General features: G+C 52.7%; 1 protein-coding gene across 2 annotated transcripts in view; it reads right to left on the bottom strand.

Moving 5' to 3' along the window:
• The window catches only part of LOC137431407 (endoplasmic reticulum membrane sensor NFE2L1), a 69,528-nt gene extending 64,035 nt beyond the window's left edge, over positions 1 to 5,493 (bottom strand). The window contains exon 1 of one of the 2 annotated variants that reach the window (XM_068122704.2): positions 4,426 to 5,493. In XM_068122704.2, the coding sequence (XP_067978805.2) occupies positions 4,426 to 4,959 (534 nt within the window). In that variant the 5' untranslated portion in view covers positions 4,960 to 5,493. The remainder of the gene's footprint in view (positions 1 to 4,425) is intronic. The other variant, XM_068122705.2, reaches the window with a different exon arrangement.
• Between the last annotated feature and the right edge of the window lie 8,999 nt (positions 5,494 to 14,492).

Raw genomic sequence — 14,492 nt, 5'->3', positions numbered from 1 at the left:
TATATAGCTTTGGTCCAACACTAATAATAGTGCGCTCATATGCTTCCTTGACCTCGATAACCTGGGGCTGGACATCAAAATAATGATTCTATGTTCACTAGAACTGGAGATATCGTCAATATAAGATTTGATGGCGGCCATCTTGGAAAATGGCCGAAACATCGATTTCTGCTAAAATAGTATAAACAAATTTGATTGCCCGGAAATATTCATCTTGTTTCACGTAAAGTGTACTTGTTGAAATGTCTTCCTGTGTGATTCTGAGTTCAGCGGCTAAAAGTTAAATATTTTGGCGGCCATTTAGTTTTTTCCACATTTGAGCATCAAATACCAAAAATTCAGCTTGGTATCCTATTTTTTCATGATCAGCACCCCCAAAATAGGTTAAAAACACTTGTTACCAACTTTTACTCAGAAATGCCCCTATAACTTGTATTAGATGCATTTCTGGAAATTTAGCCTAGTCTATTTGACCTTTTAACCCTTTTCAGCATTAATTTTCTCAAATTTAAAGTCCAGATCAACATTGAACCACCATTGTTCAGACAGCCAACTCCAATAAGGGATTTTTTTAAAGTCTATATAAAGGCAAGTGAAACGTGGCACGTCAACAAAAAACTTCAACAAAAAACCATCACGGCACCTGGCTCAGAACAAGTGGCAACATGCAATACTGTACAGGGAAAACAATGTTTTACACGAGAGCCTTACATGCACACATTATGAACTTGCACTTCAACATAACATCCAAATTCCACTAAGACAAACCTGGCCTCCTTGTAAAAACAACCTAAATATTTGTTTCTTGATGTAGACGTTATTAGCATGTTATCATACTAAAATACACAATTTGGCATCTTTCTGTCTGTCCGCGATACATTCGGTCGTTACTTATCGAATCTTCCATATTTTATATTTTGTTTTCTTATTCCTTGTGTTTTATGTTTTTATATTATAGAATCAAAGAATCATTTCCCTGAATATGGGACAATAAAGATTATTTTTTTTATTATTATTATTAATTTGCCCCCACCGCCCGCCCGCCCCCCCCCCCCCCCCCCCCCATGTGGTGAGGTGGAAAGAACTGGGAAGTGGCCGTGTGCTGTGTGCAGGAAGGGTGTCGGAGTGAACTCCATTCAATGTACAATGTGCGCTGAGTGGGTTCATCAAAAATGTAGTGGTCTGAGAGGGTCATTAACCAGTGTGGCAGCTACATTCAAGTGTAAGGTGTGCACAGAGGGAGCTGCAGATGGAGGAAATGTTGAGTTGGATCTTGGAGACGGCGTGAAGTTGGAAGGTGTGAAAACATTTTGCTACCTCGGAGACATGCTGAATGAAGAAGGTGGATCAGACTCGGAAACGGTTGCTAGAGTGAGATGTGCATGGAAGAAGTTTCGGGAACTGAGTGGCGTGCTGACGAGGAGGGGAGTGTTGCTGAAGCTGAAGGGAAAGGTGTATGCTGCATGTGTGAGAAGTGTTATGATTTATGGGAGCGAGACATGGGTAATGAACGTAGAGCAGCAACGAAGGCTGGAAAGGGTGAAAATGCGAATGGTTCGGGGGATGTGCGGAGTATTGTTGAGAGAGAGGAAGACAAATGATGAATTGCGAAAGATGATGGGAATAGAGCCTGTGATGGATGCTGTGAAGGAAATGAATGTATAAGGAAGTAGAGGACGGGGAAGACCGAGAAAGACTTGGCTAAAGATGGTCGAAGAAGAAATGCGGGCAAGGGGGTTAACAAGGAGAGATGCAGAAAATAGGGCAAAATGGAGAAGATCGTCATGGGGACCGCAAGGCTAACCCCCGCTCTTGCAGGGAAAATGGCCTTAAAATGCCTGTTGTTGTATTGTCATGGGGACCGCAAGGCTAACCCCCGCTCTTGCAGAGAAAATGACCTTAAAATGCCTGTTATTGTTGTTGTTGTTGTACATTCAATCTGCCCACAAAATTTCATCCGAATCTTGAGAGACTTGTGTAATACGGAGAAAGAAAATCTGAAATGTTTTTGACGCTTTTAGTTTCTCTCCTTGACAATGAAGGACCATTTACATAATGTGGCCATTTTCAGGATACAGCAAATTTTCCCTCATTCAGGGTAGAAGTCTGTGATGAACAAATTCATTTTTGTTCAGATATACTAATTATATTCCTCCATAAACAAGATGCTGTATTCATACTCACTGCAAGAACTGAATAAATCTCATTTCCTTATCAGGATGACAACGGGAAACCATTGCGCGACCGACGGGCAACCATTGAGTGACCGACGGGCAACCATTGCGCGACCGAAGGGCAACCATTGCGCGACCGACGGGCAACCATTGCGCGACTGACGGGCAACCAAGCTATGTGACGGATGGGCAACCAAGATATGTGACGGACTGGCAACCAAGCTATTTGACGGATGGGCAACCAAGATATGTGACGGACGGGCAACCAAGATATGTGACCGGCGGGCAACCAAGATATGTGACCGACGGGCAACCAAGATATGTGACCGACGGGCAACCAAGATATGTGACCGGCGGGCAACCAAGATATGTGACCGACGGGCAACCAAGATATGTGACCGACGGGCAACCAAGCTATGTGACCGACGGGCAACCAAGATATGTGACCGGCGGGCAACCAAGATATGTGACCGACGGGCAACCAAGATATGTGACCGACGGGCAACCAAGCTATGTGACCGACGGGCAACCAAGATATGTGACCGACGGGCAACCAAGCTATGTGACCGACGGGCAACCAAGCTATGTGACCGACGGGCAACCAAGCTATGTGACCGACGGGCAACAAAGCTATGTGACGGACGGGCAACTAAGATATGTGACCGACGGGCAACCAAGATATGTGACCGACGGGCAACCAAGATATGTGACCGACGGGCAACCAAGATATGTGACCGACGGGCAACCAAGATATGTGACCGACGGGCAACCAAGCTATGTGACCGACGGGCAACCAAGATATGTGACCGACGGGCAACCAAGATATGTGACCGACGGGCAACCAAGCTATGTGACCGACGGGCAACCAAGCTATGTGACCGACGGGCAACCAAGCTATGTGACCGACGGGCAACAAAGCTATGTGACGGACGGGCAACTAAGATATGTGACGGACGGGCAACCAAGATATGTGACCGACGGGCAACCAAGATATGTGACCGACGGGCAACCAAGCTATGTGACCGACGGGCAACCAAGCTATGTGACCGACGGGCAACCAAGATATGTGACCGACGGGCAACCAAGCTATGTGACCGACGGGCAACCAAGCTATGTGACCGACGGGCAACCAAGCTGTGTGACCGACGGGCAACCAAGCTGTGTGACCGACGGGCAACCAAGCTGTGTGACGGACGGGCAACCAAGCTGTGTGACGGACGGGCAACCAAGCTGTGTGACGGACGGGCAACCAAGCTGTGTGACGGACGGGCAACCAAGCTGTGTGACGGACGGGCAACCAAGCTGTGTGACGGACGGGCAACCAAGCTGTATGACGGACGGGCAACCAAGCTGTGTGGCGGACGGGCAACCAAGCTGTGTGGCGGACGGGCAACCAAGCTGTGTGGCGGACGGGCAACCAAGCTGTGTGACGGACGGGCAACCAAGCTGTGTGACGGACGGGCAACCAAGCTGTGTGGCGGACGGGCAACCAAGCTGTGTGACGGACGGGCAACCAAGCTGTGTGATGGACGGGCAACCAAGCTGTGTGACATCTCATTGGTATGAATACAAGGAAACCTCTGAATTAGTGTTTAAAGATTAAAGATAAGAGAACCCCGTCAACAAAGACCTTAAATAACAGCACTCAGTAGAGAGATGGTTGGCCATATCACTCACCTCCGCCTGGTTGGCCATATCACTCAATGGTGAAGAATCACTTTAAAAATTCTAGTAGCCGGCTCAGAATCCGGATCTTCACCAAAATCTAATCATTTCGTCATTGTCACATACGCTACATCTCTGCCAAATTTCGTCCAAATCCATCCACAACTTTTTGAGATATTTTGTTCACAAACGGACAGACAGACAGACAGGGGTGAAAACATAACCTTTGGTGGCGGAGGTAATAATAATCTACAAATATTGTGCAATCCCTCAAATCCCCATTCAAAGCTTAATATTAAAATTGAATAATACAGTAATTAATTTCCTAGAATTGCTGTCTATCTGCATGTTACCACAACATCTCTTCATACCCCCACCCCACCCAAAGAGGTTTTAAACGTTTTTCATCATATTTCAAGGTTATCATGAGGGTAACAATTCTAAATAAAAAAAGGGGAAGAGAGGAGGATTTGGGGGTTGGAAATGATTGAGATGGTCATGTTCCCACCATCTTTACTTAATGCCATTAATAATGGTCCTTTACATGATGTACTATTGATGGAAGCGAAAGAAAGGTCTTTCATACCTCCTTGTTGAAATCTCCACCAAGTTCTCCCCGAGCCCCTCCCTCCACTGGGACCTCGTCTTCCGACCTCGATCCGTCCGGGCAGCCCTGAGCGTCCGCAGGTCCCGCTCGACCGGTTTCGGGAGTTTGTTCCGGTCCGGCATGAGCAGAGTTCACCAATGGAGGACCCTGGTGTGAAGATGAAGTGGCCGAGCCGGAATCGGTCCCGCCAGATGTGGCAGGGCCGTGGAAGAGCCAGGCGGAGATGTGGGTCCGAAGGTGACCCGGACAATAGAGCTCAGAAGCCAAACGCCGGGCAGCAAAGAACCCATCGAGATCGGGAATCTTTGGGTGCACGGCAAGACCGTCAATGGCCGATATGCGGAGACCCGGGATACGCACCGAGGTGGAACCCGGACCCACCATGATCTCCTGCAATTCCGGGAGGTCACCGAGACCTGAGTCTAAGTAGGTGTCCAGGTCCACCCGCAGGAGACTTAAAATGATGGTCAGTTGGATGAGACCCTCGGTGAAGTACTTCTTGAGCGGCTCCATATTGTCGGAGGAACACAAGACGGGACGGGTAGATAAATCGATCGACTGGTGCTCGGATGGTTCGGATTACGCTCGAACAAAAGGCGCAGAACGTTCTAGAAGGACAGCCCCGGCCGGTTCCGAGTCAGCTTCCCCGGCTCTCCATGCTGAGGGAGCCAGGCACGGCGGCCGTCAATCCATTTCCGACTCAGACAGAGGCAGACGGTCCGTGTACGACGGGACTCGAACCAAATCGTTTCAATAACCGTGTGGAACAGTGTCGGACAAAACGTCCCACTCACAAATACGCGAGGCCTGCTGGGCTCTCCGTGCCCCAATGCCGGTAGGTAACCTCTCAATCACACCTTCCGTGGTTATCAGTAGTATATCTCACGACACGGCGCCACCCCTTTCTGTTAACCTTCACGAACTGGATCTTTTTGTTCCGAAACCTCCAGTCGTCCGAATCACGCAAAGACGTCACGTGTACGATTCTTCTTCCTCTTTGGCAGGATCCTGATGGAGGTGTCACAGCAACCCAACCCACCTCACCTCACCTCACCGCATCCTTTCATACCAATCATAAAACCAACATTTAAACTTTCGGTTAACGAACAATGTTTAAAAGACTGACAGAATTATACTCAAACCCAATTTCTTCAAACGTATCTCATCAGTGCACCTGACCTAATTATACCGCCATGGCCACTTCACCGAACAAAACATAAAATGACGTGAAAGGAGATACGAAATACAAGCTGATCGTTCAACGAGAGACTCAGTAAGCCAAGTAAAAGCATATTTCCGAATCTGAATCCGAGCAGCATAAATTATAATATACTGTGCAGTAACCAACATGTGGTGCCGCATTGTGGAGGACGCAGGAACACATATTGGTGGAGTGCAAGCAGATTGTCCAGATTCTTCTTATATTCACCTGTGACCAGATGGACTGGAATATAGGTAAATAAATTTGTGTGCCTTTCATTTCAGTCTACCTTCCCACTATTCATGACGCATGATATTGTGGTGCTGTGCACACACAACTCGTTTGCCAAAAAGGTAGGCCACAACGCGTGGTACAAACGAAAGCACTTTATTACAAGCTCGCACATCAGCACTGGGCTGGGCGGGCTCGACCTTCGAGCCCGCAGATATGTCCCGAGGCCACGCCTTGCCCCCGGGCGTGGCCGATCGGCCGAAAGGCGGGGCATGTATCTCAGTTCCATGCCCGGACGCTCGCCACCCACTGGTGCGCGGAATTATTGATCATTGTGCCCGCCACACGCGCCCCCCCAGAATTCCCGCGCACCTGAAGGGTGAGTTTGCGGGGAAGCCGGATGACCCGGCCGAAACGCCCTCTGGCGATGCGTGCAGGGCTGGGGGGTAGCGGGGCTGGGGGGTGCCGGGGGCCTGACCGCCGGGGGGCGGCCTCGACGCGGAGGCAGAGCTGCTTGCGGGGGGTGGTCCAGATCGAGGTGGGCCGGCTTGAGGCAGTCCACGGAGATACGATCCGGAGCACCGCCGATGTCCACGGTGAAATGTTTGTCCCCAGTCTCCAGCACGCGGAAGGGCCCGTCGTACGGGGGCCGCAGCGGTGCCTGGTGGGCGTTATGCCGGGCGAAAACGTACTCCGCCGTGCGAAACTCCTGGGCGACGTGGGAGGACGGGCAACCGTGGTGTGCCGTCGGCACCGGGGCGTACCTCCTGGCGGTCTCCTGCAGGGTGGAGCGCTGTTGCGCCGCGGACCAAGGAGCCGTGGAGTCGGGGATAAATTTGCCCGGCACCCACAGCGGTTGTCCGAAGAGCAGCTCCGCCGAGGACGCGTGCAGGTCGTCCTTGGGCGCCGTCCTGAGGCCCAGCAGGACCCAGGGGAGCCTGTCGGCCCAGCTGCCGTCGCGGATGCTGGCCCGGAGCGCGGCCTTCATTGAGCGATGAAAGCGCTTGCACAGGCCGTTGGCCTGGGGGTGGTAGGCCGTGGTGCGGTGCAGTTTGACGCCGAGCCCTTGCGCCACCGCTCCCCAGAGCTCCGAGGTGAACTGGGGGCCGCGGTCGGACGAGATGTCCGAGGGGGCACCGAACCGGGCAACCCACGTGGCGATGAAGGCTTGCGCAACGTCAGCCGTCGCCGCCAATGGCATGGCCTCCGGCCACCGGGTAGTGCAGTCCACCATGGTGAGGAGGTGGGTGAACCCCCGCGAGGTGGGCAGAGGTCCCACCAAGTCGACGTGGACGTGGTCGAACCGACGCTCGGGCACCGTAAACGGGGCCAACGGGGCCTGGGTGTGGCGGTGGACCTTTGCGCGCTGGCACGCGAGGCATGTCCTGGCCGAGTCGCGGACGTTCTTCCTGAGGCCATGCCAGACGAACTTCGCCGCGACGAGCTTCTGGGAGGCCTTCGTGCCCGGGTGGGACAGGCCGTGGATGGCGTCGAAAACCGGGCGCTGCCAGCCAGCGGGCATGATGGGGCGAGGCCGGCCGAGGGAGACGTCGCACAAAAGGGCCGTGCCCGCGACGTCGAACGGCACCTCGGTGACGCGGAGGTCCATGACGGCGGTCCGCAAGGCCTGGACGTCGGGGTCAGCGGTCTGGTCCTCCGCCATCCAGGCATAGTCGATCCCGAGGTGGATCGCGTGTGCGACGGACCGGGAAAGGCAATCCGCCACCGGGTTGACTTTACCCGCGATGTGACGGATGTCCGTCATTTACTCGGACACGGCAGAGAGGTGATGTTGCTGCCGGGCCGACCATGGCTCGGCGACCTTGGCCATCGCGAACACAAGGGGCTTGTGATCGACGAAAGCCGTGAACGGGCGGCCCTCGAGCAGATGGCGGAAGTGTCGGACCGCCAGGTGGAGCCCAAGCAGCTCGCGGTCGAAGGTGCTGTAGCGGCGTTCGTGCGGGCGAAGCTGCCGGCTAAAAAACGCCAGCGGCTGCCAAGCACCACTCACCCACTGCTCGTGCTCCGCGCCCACCGCATAGTCCGTCGCGTCGGTGGTGAGGGCGGGCGATCGGGCGCCGGGTGCGCCAGCATGGTGGCGTTGGCCAAGGCCAGCTTTGCGCCCGCAAACGCCATGGCCATCGGCTCCGTCCAGGCGATGTCACCTTTGCCCGGCTTGCCCCGGAGGGCCTCGTGCAGGGGCGGAGGAGCTGGGCGACGTGGGGCACGAAGCGGTGATAAAAATTCACCATGCCCAGGAATTCCTGGAGCCCCTTGATCGTGCGGGGGCGCGGGAAACCCCTGACCGCCTCCACCTTGGCCGGCAAAGGGATGGCCCCGTGCCTGGTGATGCGGTGCCCCAAGAAGTCGATGGCGGTGATGCCGAAACGGCACTTCGCGGGGTTGATTATCAGGCCGTGCTGGCCCAGGCGTTCAAAGAGCGTGTGGAGATGGAGCAGGTGCTCCTCCCGGGACGCGCTCGCGACTAGGATGTCATCCAGGTAGACGTAGATGAAAGGTAAGTCGCGCAAGACGCTGTCAATGAGCCGCTGGAACACCTGGGCCGCATTTTTCAACCCAAAAGGTTCCGAAGGAACTCAAAGAGGCCAAAAGGGGTGATGACAGCCGCCTTTGGTACATCGTCCGGTCGTACGAGGACCTGGTGGTAGCCCCGGATGAGGTACACCTTGGAGAAAACGGTCGTGTTTGCCAACCGGGCGGAAAGGTCTTGAATATGCGGGACCGGGTAGCAGTCGGAGGTGGTGGCATCGTTGAGCCTGCGGTAGTCACCGCACGGCCGCCATCCGCCGCCGGGCTTGGGCACAATGTGCAGAGAAGAGGCACATGCGCTGTTGGAGCGCCGTACGATGCCCAGCCACTCCAGCGTGGCGAACTCCGCTTTCGCCACGGCGAGCTTCGTGGGGTCGAGGCGGCGCGCCCGGGCATAGACCGGTGGCCCGACGGTGGGGATATGGTGCTCCACCCCATGTTTGACGGCCACCGCTGAAAAGGTGGGCCGCGAGTGCCGGGAAACTGGCGAGGAGGCGGGTAAACTCGTCCGCTGCCGGAAGCAGATCCCAGCAACTACAGACCAATCAGCCTTCTCCCAATTATCAGCAAAGTCATGGAATCCATCATTGCTTCAGATATGAAATCTTTCCTCTTCTCCAATGGCTTGATCTCTGATCATCAATTTGGTTTCAGACCTGGTCACTCTACTCTGGACATGCTGCTTCTGCTTTCTCAACAATGGATGGAGGTCCTCAATGCCAAACAGGAAATTAGAGCTGTCTCCCTTGACATATCACGTGCCTTCGATACGGTCTGGCACCCCGTTCTGCTCACCAAACTCTCCTCTTTTGGTATCCATGGAAATCTCCACGCATGGCTGGCGGACTTCCTCTCTAGTCGTAGTCAACATGTGGCCCTGAATGGGTTTCTCTCATCTCCTCTTCCTGTTCAGGCTGGAGTTCCCCAAGGCAGTGTTCTGGGCCCTGTGCTTTTTCTGGTCTTCATCAATGATCTCTCTGACTCTCTTGAAAATCCTCTCTATCTCTTTGCTGATGACTCTTCTCTCTGCCGCTCCATTCTTCATCCCTCAGATTGGCAGTCTGCAGCCTCCTCACTCTCTGCAGACCTGGACAAAATCACAGACTGGGCATACAAGTGGAACATGTCTTTCAATCCTGACAAATCTCACACTCTTACGATGTCTCCCCGAAAAGACCGACTGGACAACCCTCCCATCCACTTTCTGAATAATCCTCTCCAAGAAGTTCTGTCACTCAAGCTTTTGGGTCTCACTATCTGCCATGATCTTTCCTGGGAAAACCACATTTCAAATCTGGCCTCCAAAGCCAGTCGCCGACTGGGCATCCTCCGTCGTGCGAAGTCCTTCCTTGGCACACCTGAGCTCCTCACCGCATACAAGGCTTTCATCCGCAGCTCAATGGAATACTGCTCTCCCCTCTGGGCTGGTGCACCTGCCTCACACCTAGCTCGTCTTCACGCTGTTGAAACCAAAGCATTCAGAATCATTGGAATCTCCCGCAATGAAGCTAACTCCAAGGGCCTCTCACTCACTCACCGCAGGCAGGTTGGTGGTCTTTCCGTCTTCTACCGACTCCTCTCTGGCCTTGCCCCCCCCCCCCCCCCCAGCTCTCTCTGGGCTCTGTCCAGCAAATATTGCTACAGGTCGCATAAGATCTGCCTGCAACCCTCTTATGGTTAAACTGCCAAAATCAAGACTCTCTGCTCACCTTCACTCCTTCATTCCTCTTTTCTCCCGCCTCTGGAACAAACTCCCTCACTCTCTTCAATCCCACTCCACCCTCCAGGTCTTTGAAACAGCTGTTCACCACCATCTCTTATCTTCCCCCATCCAAAACATTGATCTTTTCTATCCCCGCTAATTTCACCCCAATTCCACTTTTTTGAAATACCAACTTCTGTCCTGGAAGTCCTTGGTGTCCTTGTGTTTGTTACTTCTGCCACCCCCCTCCCCCCAAGCCCTCTCCCTCCCACACATCTCCCTGCTCTTAAATGTTGTGTGCCCTCAAGTGTTTGTGTGCTTCCCCTTCTCTTGTCTTCCGCTCCCTCTTTTTATATATTTTGTTTGTCTGGTTGATTTGTTTGTGAAATAAATGTCAGCTCTTTCACGAGCCTCGATTCAGTATACAAAAAAATACAAAAAACTAACATGCAGACTAACCTCGCTGGAACGGAACTACTCAGCAAGCCGCTTGGCAAGCCGCTCGGTGAGCCGCTCAGCGAGCTGCTCAACGAGCCGCTCAGCGAACAAGCGAGCGAGCTGAAGGTTTCGGCCTGGACGAGACGTCGACGCTTAACGTCCACCAACAGCCCATGCGCACAAAGGAAGTCCGCACCGAGCAGGGCCATTGGCACGCTGGCGGTGACGAACGACCATTGGAAGCGCTGCCCTCCGAACCGCAGTGAGAGGCAACGCTTCCCGAATGTGCGGATGGGTGTTCCGTTGGCGGCAAGCAAAGCGGGGCCCCGTCCCGCGGCTTGCTTGTCGGACGCGGAGGCAGGGAGGACGCTTACCTGCGCTCCCGTGTCGCACAGAAAACGACGACCAGACGAGGTGTCCATGATGAACAGGAGGCTGCCGGAATGGCCGACGCTCATGGCCGCAAGTGAGTGCCGGCCCGGTCGTTTCCCGACCCGTCAAAATAACACGGCGGGCGGCACGTTCTAGCCTTACGGCCGAACCTGGCATGACAGTAGCACCAGGTTTGCGGCAGTGGCGGCCGCGTCGGCCGTGCCGGCGGCGGTGGTGGTAGTGGGCGGGGCGTAGCAGCGGCCACGAGGGAAGCAGGGGGCGCTGTAGCCTCCGCACCGGGATCCACTACGGCAGCACCGTACACCGACCGCGTGTCGCAGGCCGCGAAAAACGTGTCGGCCTCTCCGGCCAGGGCACGGGGCTCCGTTATTTTTGAACCGGCCAGCGTGAGGCGCACCTGTACAGGTAGCCAGCGGAGGAAAAGTGCTCAGAACAGGAAATTCGGCCGCTGGTCTCCAAGCAGGGACAGCATAAAATCCATCCGAATGGACGGTCGTGTGTCACCGAGGGCGGGAAGGTCCAGGAGGCGGTCAGCGCGTTCGACCTCCGTGAGCCCGAACGTGGCGAGGAGGAGACGTTTGAGCGCCGCGTACTTGTGGTCGCCCGGCGGGCACCGAAGGATGGACACGACGCGGGCGGCAGTGCCGGGCCCGAGGGCGGCGACCACGTGGTAGTACATGGTCTCGTCCGCCGTGATACCCCGGAGTTGGAATTGAGCTTCGGCCTGCACAAACCAATCGTCGGCTTGCGCTTCCCAGAACTCCGGGAGTTTGATGGTGACGGCGTTGGTAGCCATGACGCGTTCGGGGGTCAGCAACGGCTGAACCAGTCGGGGGTCACCAGTGTGGTGCTGTGCACACACAACTCGTTTGCCAAAAAGGTAGGCCACAACGCATGGTACAAACGAAAGCACTTTATTACAAGCTCGCACCTCAGCACTGGGCGGGCTCGACCTTCGAGCCCGCATATATGTCCCGAGGCCACGCCTTGCCCCCGGGCGTGGCCGATCGGCCGAAAGGCGGGGCATGTATCTCAGTTCCACGCCCGGACACTCGCGCCACCCACTGGTGCGCGGAATTAGTGATCATTGTGCCTGCCACAATATCACATTATGCTTGCTGGGCCACAATCGATGTAAATGAGATGCACCAATTTCCACCAGAACTGCTAAAAGAGTTTACAAATGGAAATTCTGTGGTAAAAATGGTAGTCCTCAGGTTTAACTAAGGTGACCCAGACCAAGTTAGGCCAAAAATGGCTGCATGGGACCAGGAAGAAGTGATCGAAGTGGCATTATTCATCATCATCATGTGAAGCTCAGCATGGGTTCATCCCTGGGAGGTCTTGCAGAATTCAGCTCCTGTGACATTTGGAAGACTGGACTAGATCACTGGATGACAGAGATGACGGAGATCACTGGATGTTATTTTTCTTGACTTTCGCAAGGTGACCAAGCATTGACTTCAGTCATCCAGAAGGACCTAGATAGTGCCATGCAGTGGTCACAGCTATGGTTACTTCCTTTCAATCTGACCAAATGCAAGACTCTGCACATGGGTAGAGTTAACATCAGGAGGTCGTACCATATGGGGAATGCAGAGTTACGGGAAGTGCTTGAGGAGATCGACCTTGGAACTAAAATGGAAAGAGAATTGAGCTTCCATAAGTATGTGGCAGTTCAAGTTAACAAGGCCAACCAAACACCTGGGATAATAAAACGATCCTTTGTGAGTCTGGATGAAGAAACCCTCTCTGTGATGTTCAAGGCACTGGTATGCCCACTGTTGGAGTATAGCAACAGTGCCTGTCACCCTAGATTATTGATGGACATCGATGAAGTTGAGAAGGTCCAGAGGTGAGCTACAAGGATAATTGCCACCTTCTGTGAGCATTCCTATGCAGAGAGACTGGCATTTGAATATGATTTCGCTTTTCTACTGCCGCCACCCTGGTGATATGATTCAAGCGTTTAAGGTGCTACACTGAATCGACTGGATTAGACCACAACATCTCTTCACTCCGGATCCATATCCTTCAACGCGGGGCCACTCCCTTAAACACTTTGAGCTGAGGTGTAAGTTAGATGTGAGGAAATATTTCTTCGGTCAGAATGTAGTCAAAGACTGGGACAGTCTTCCCTGGAATGTTGTGGATGCTCAGCCTGTTGAAGCTTTCAAACAGGGTCTCGACAAGGTTTGGCGGAATGAGCATTTCCAATTACACTGACCGTCAACCAATCATGAGCACTCCATCCTGCACCAACGACCGAATTAACCAAGTACCATCCATAGTGCAGACCGGAGGATCTACAGGACTACCTTCACTTCCATAGACAAGATGATGATGACGATGATGATGATCATTATCATTATCATAATTTTCATCATCAGGAAGAAAATGGTAGTCCTGTTAAATCCTCCAATTATTCCATCGATAGGGTTGGTATACGTCACAACTACTTGAACAAAACTTGAACGTAATTGATTGGTAGGTTTGTATGATTGTTAGGGAGTCAGGGTATAATTTGATAAGAGGAGAACCAATGTTTGTCTAACCTGCTCTTAAATACTTGAAGTGATGATGCAGCTACCACTAAATGAGGAATGCTACTCCATTTCTCAGTTACCCTTTGGCTGAAACAGTTCTTTTGTAGAGCCAATAACTCCTCTCCTTAAACAACTTTAAACAGCAAGAGTATGGCGTTGAGTTACATCATATATCATTGGAAAAAAGAAGTGCTCGGGATCTGTGGCTTTAACAATCTTGTAGACTTCAACCAAGTCTCCTCGTTGTCTGCTGTAGTGAAGGGACAACATGTCCAGTTGTCTGGGTTTTACCTGATAAGTGAGTTGACTGAGTTCGGTTACTACCTTTGTCTCTCTCTTTTGCACCCTCTCTATCTTATTGGCGTCTGCTTTAAATCTGGATTCCAAACTACATTTCCATATTCTAGGAGTGGACGGTCCATGGCGTTGAAGAGGAGTGGGAAGGTTTCCTTGGTGAATCTGGAACTTAAGGTCCTCTTGATAAGACCCTGCATCTGACTACCCTTGTTGATGCATCTAGCTGCATGCCTATGAAAGGTTAGTTGATTGTCTATAACAACATCAAGGTCCTTCTCTTCCTGTGTAAATTGTAGTTCTCCACCCATGAGGTAGTACGTTACATTCCGGCTTCCTTTGCCAATGTGCATGACCTTAAATTTTGCTGGGTTGAATGAATTTACCAAGTAGCTACCTATCTTGCAGCTGTGCCAAGGTCCCCCTGTAATGATCTTGTGTGCTAGGATTGTGACGTCCGCATTGATCTTTGTGTCGTCAGAGTAAATCTGGCCAGAGTTCTGTATCTCAGTCGGCAAGTCATGGACATATAACACAAAGCTAAGGACTGATAATACATCCCTGTGGGACTTTGATACTGATGTGAATCTACTCGGATTGAACACCATTGAGAGTGACATGTTGGGTTCTACCCACAAGGAAAGTCTCAATCCATTTCACAAGTTTGTCATTGATGCCATAAGTTTGGATC

The sequence above is a fragment of the Myxine glutinosa genome, chromosome 7 (genome assembly GCF_964187855.1).
Source record: "Myxine glutinosa chromosome 7, kmMyxGlut1.1, whole genome shotgun sequence".
NCBI lineage: Eukaryota > Metazoa > Chordata > Myxini > Myxiniformes > Myxinidae > Myxine > Myxine glutinosa.
The sequence above is the reverse complement of the archived record's forward strand: the minus strand, read 5'-3'. Positions and strand labels throughout refer to the sequence as shown.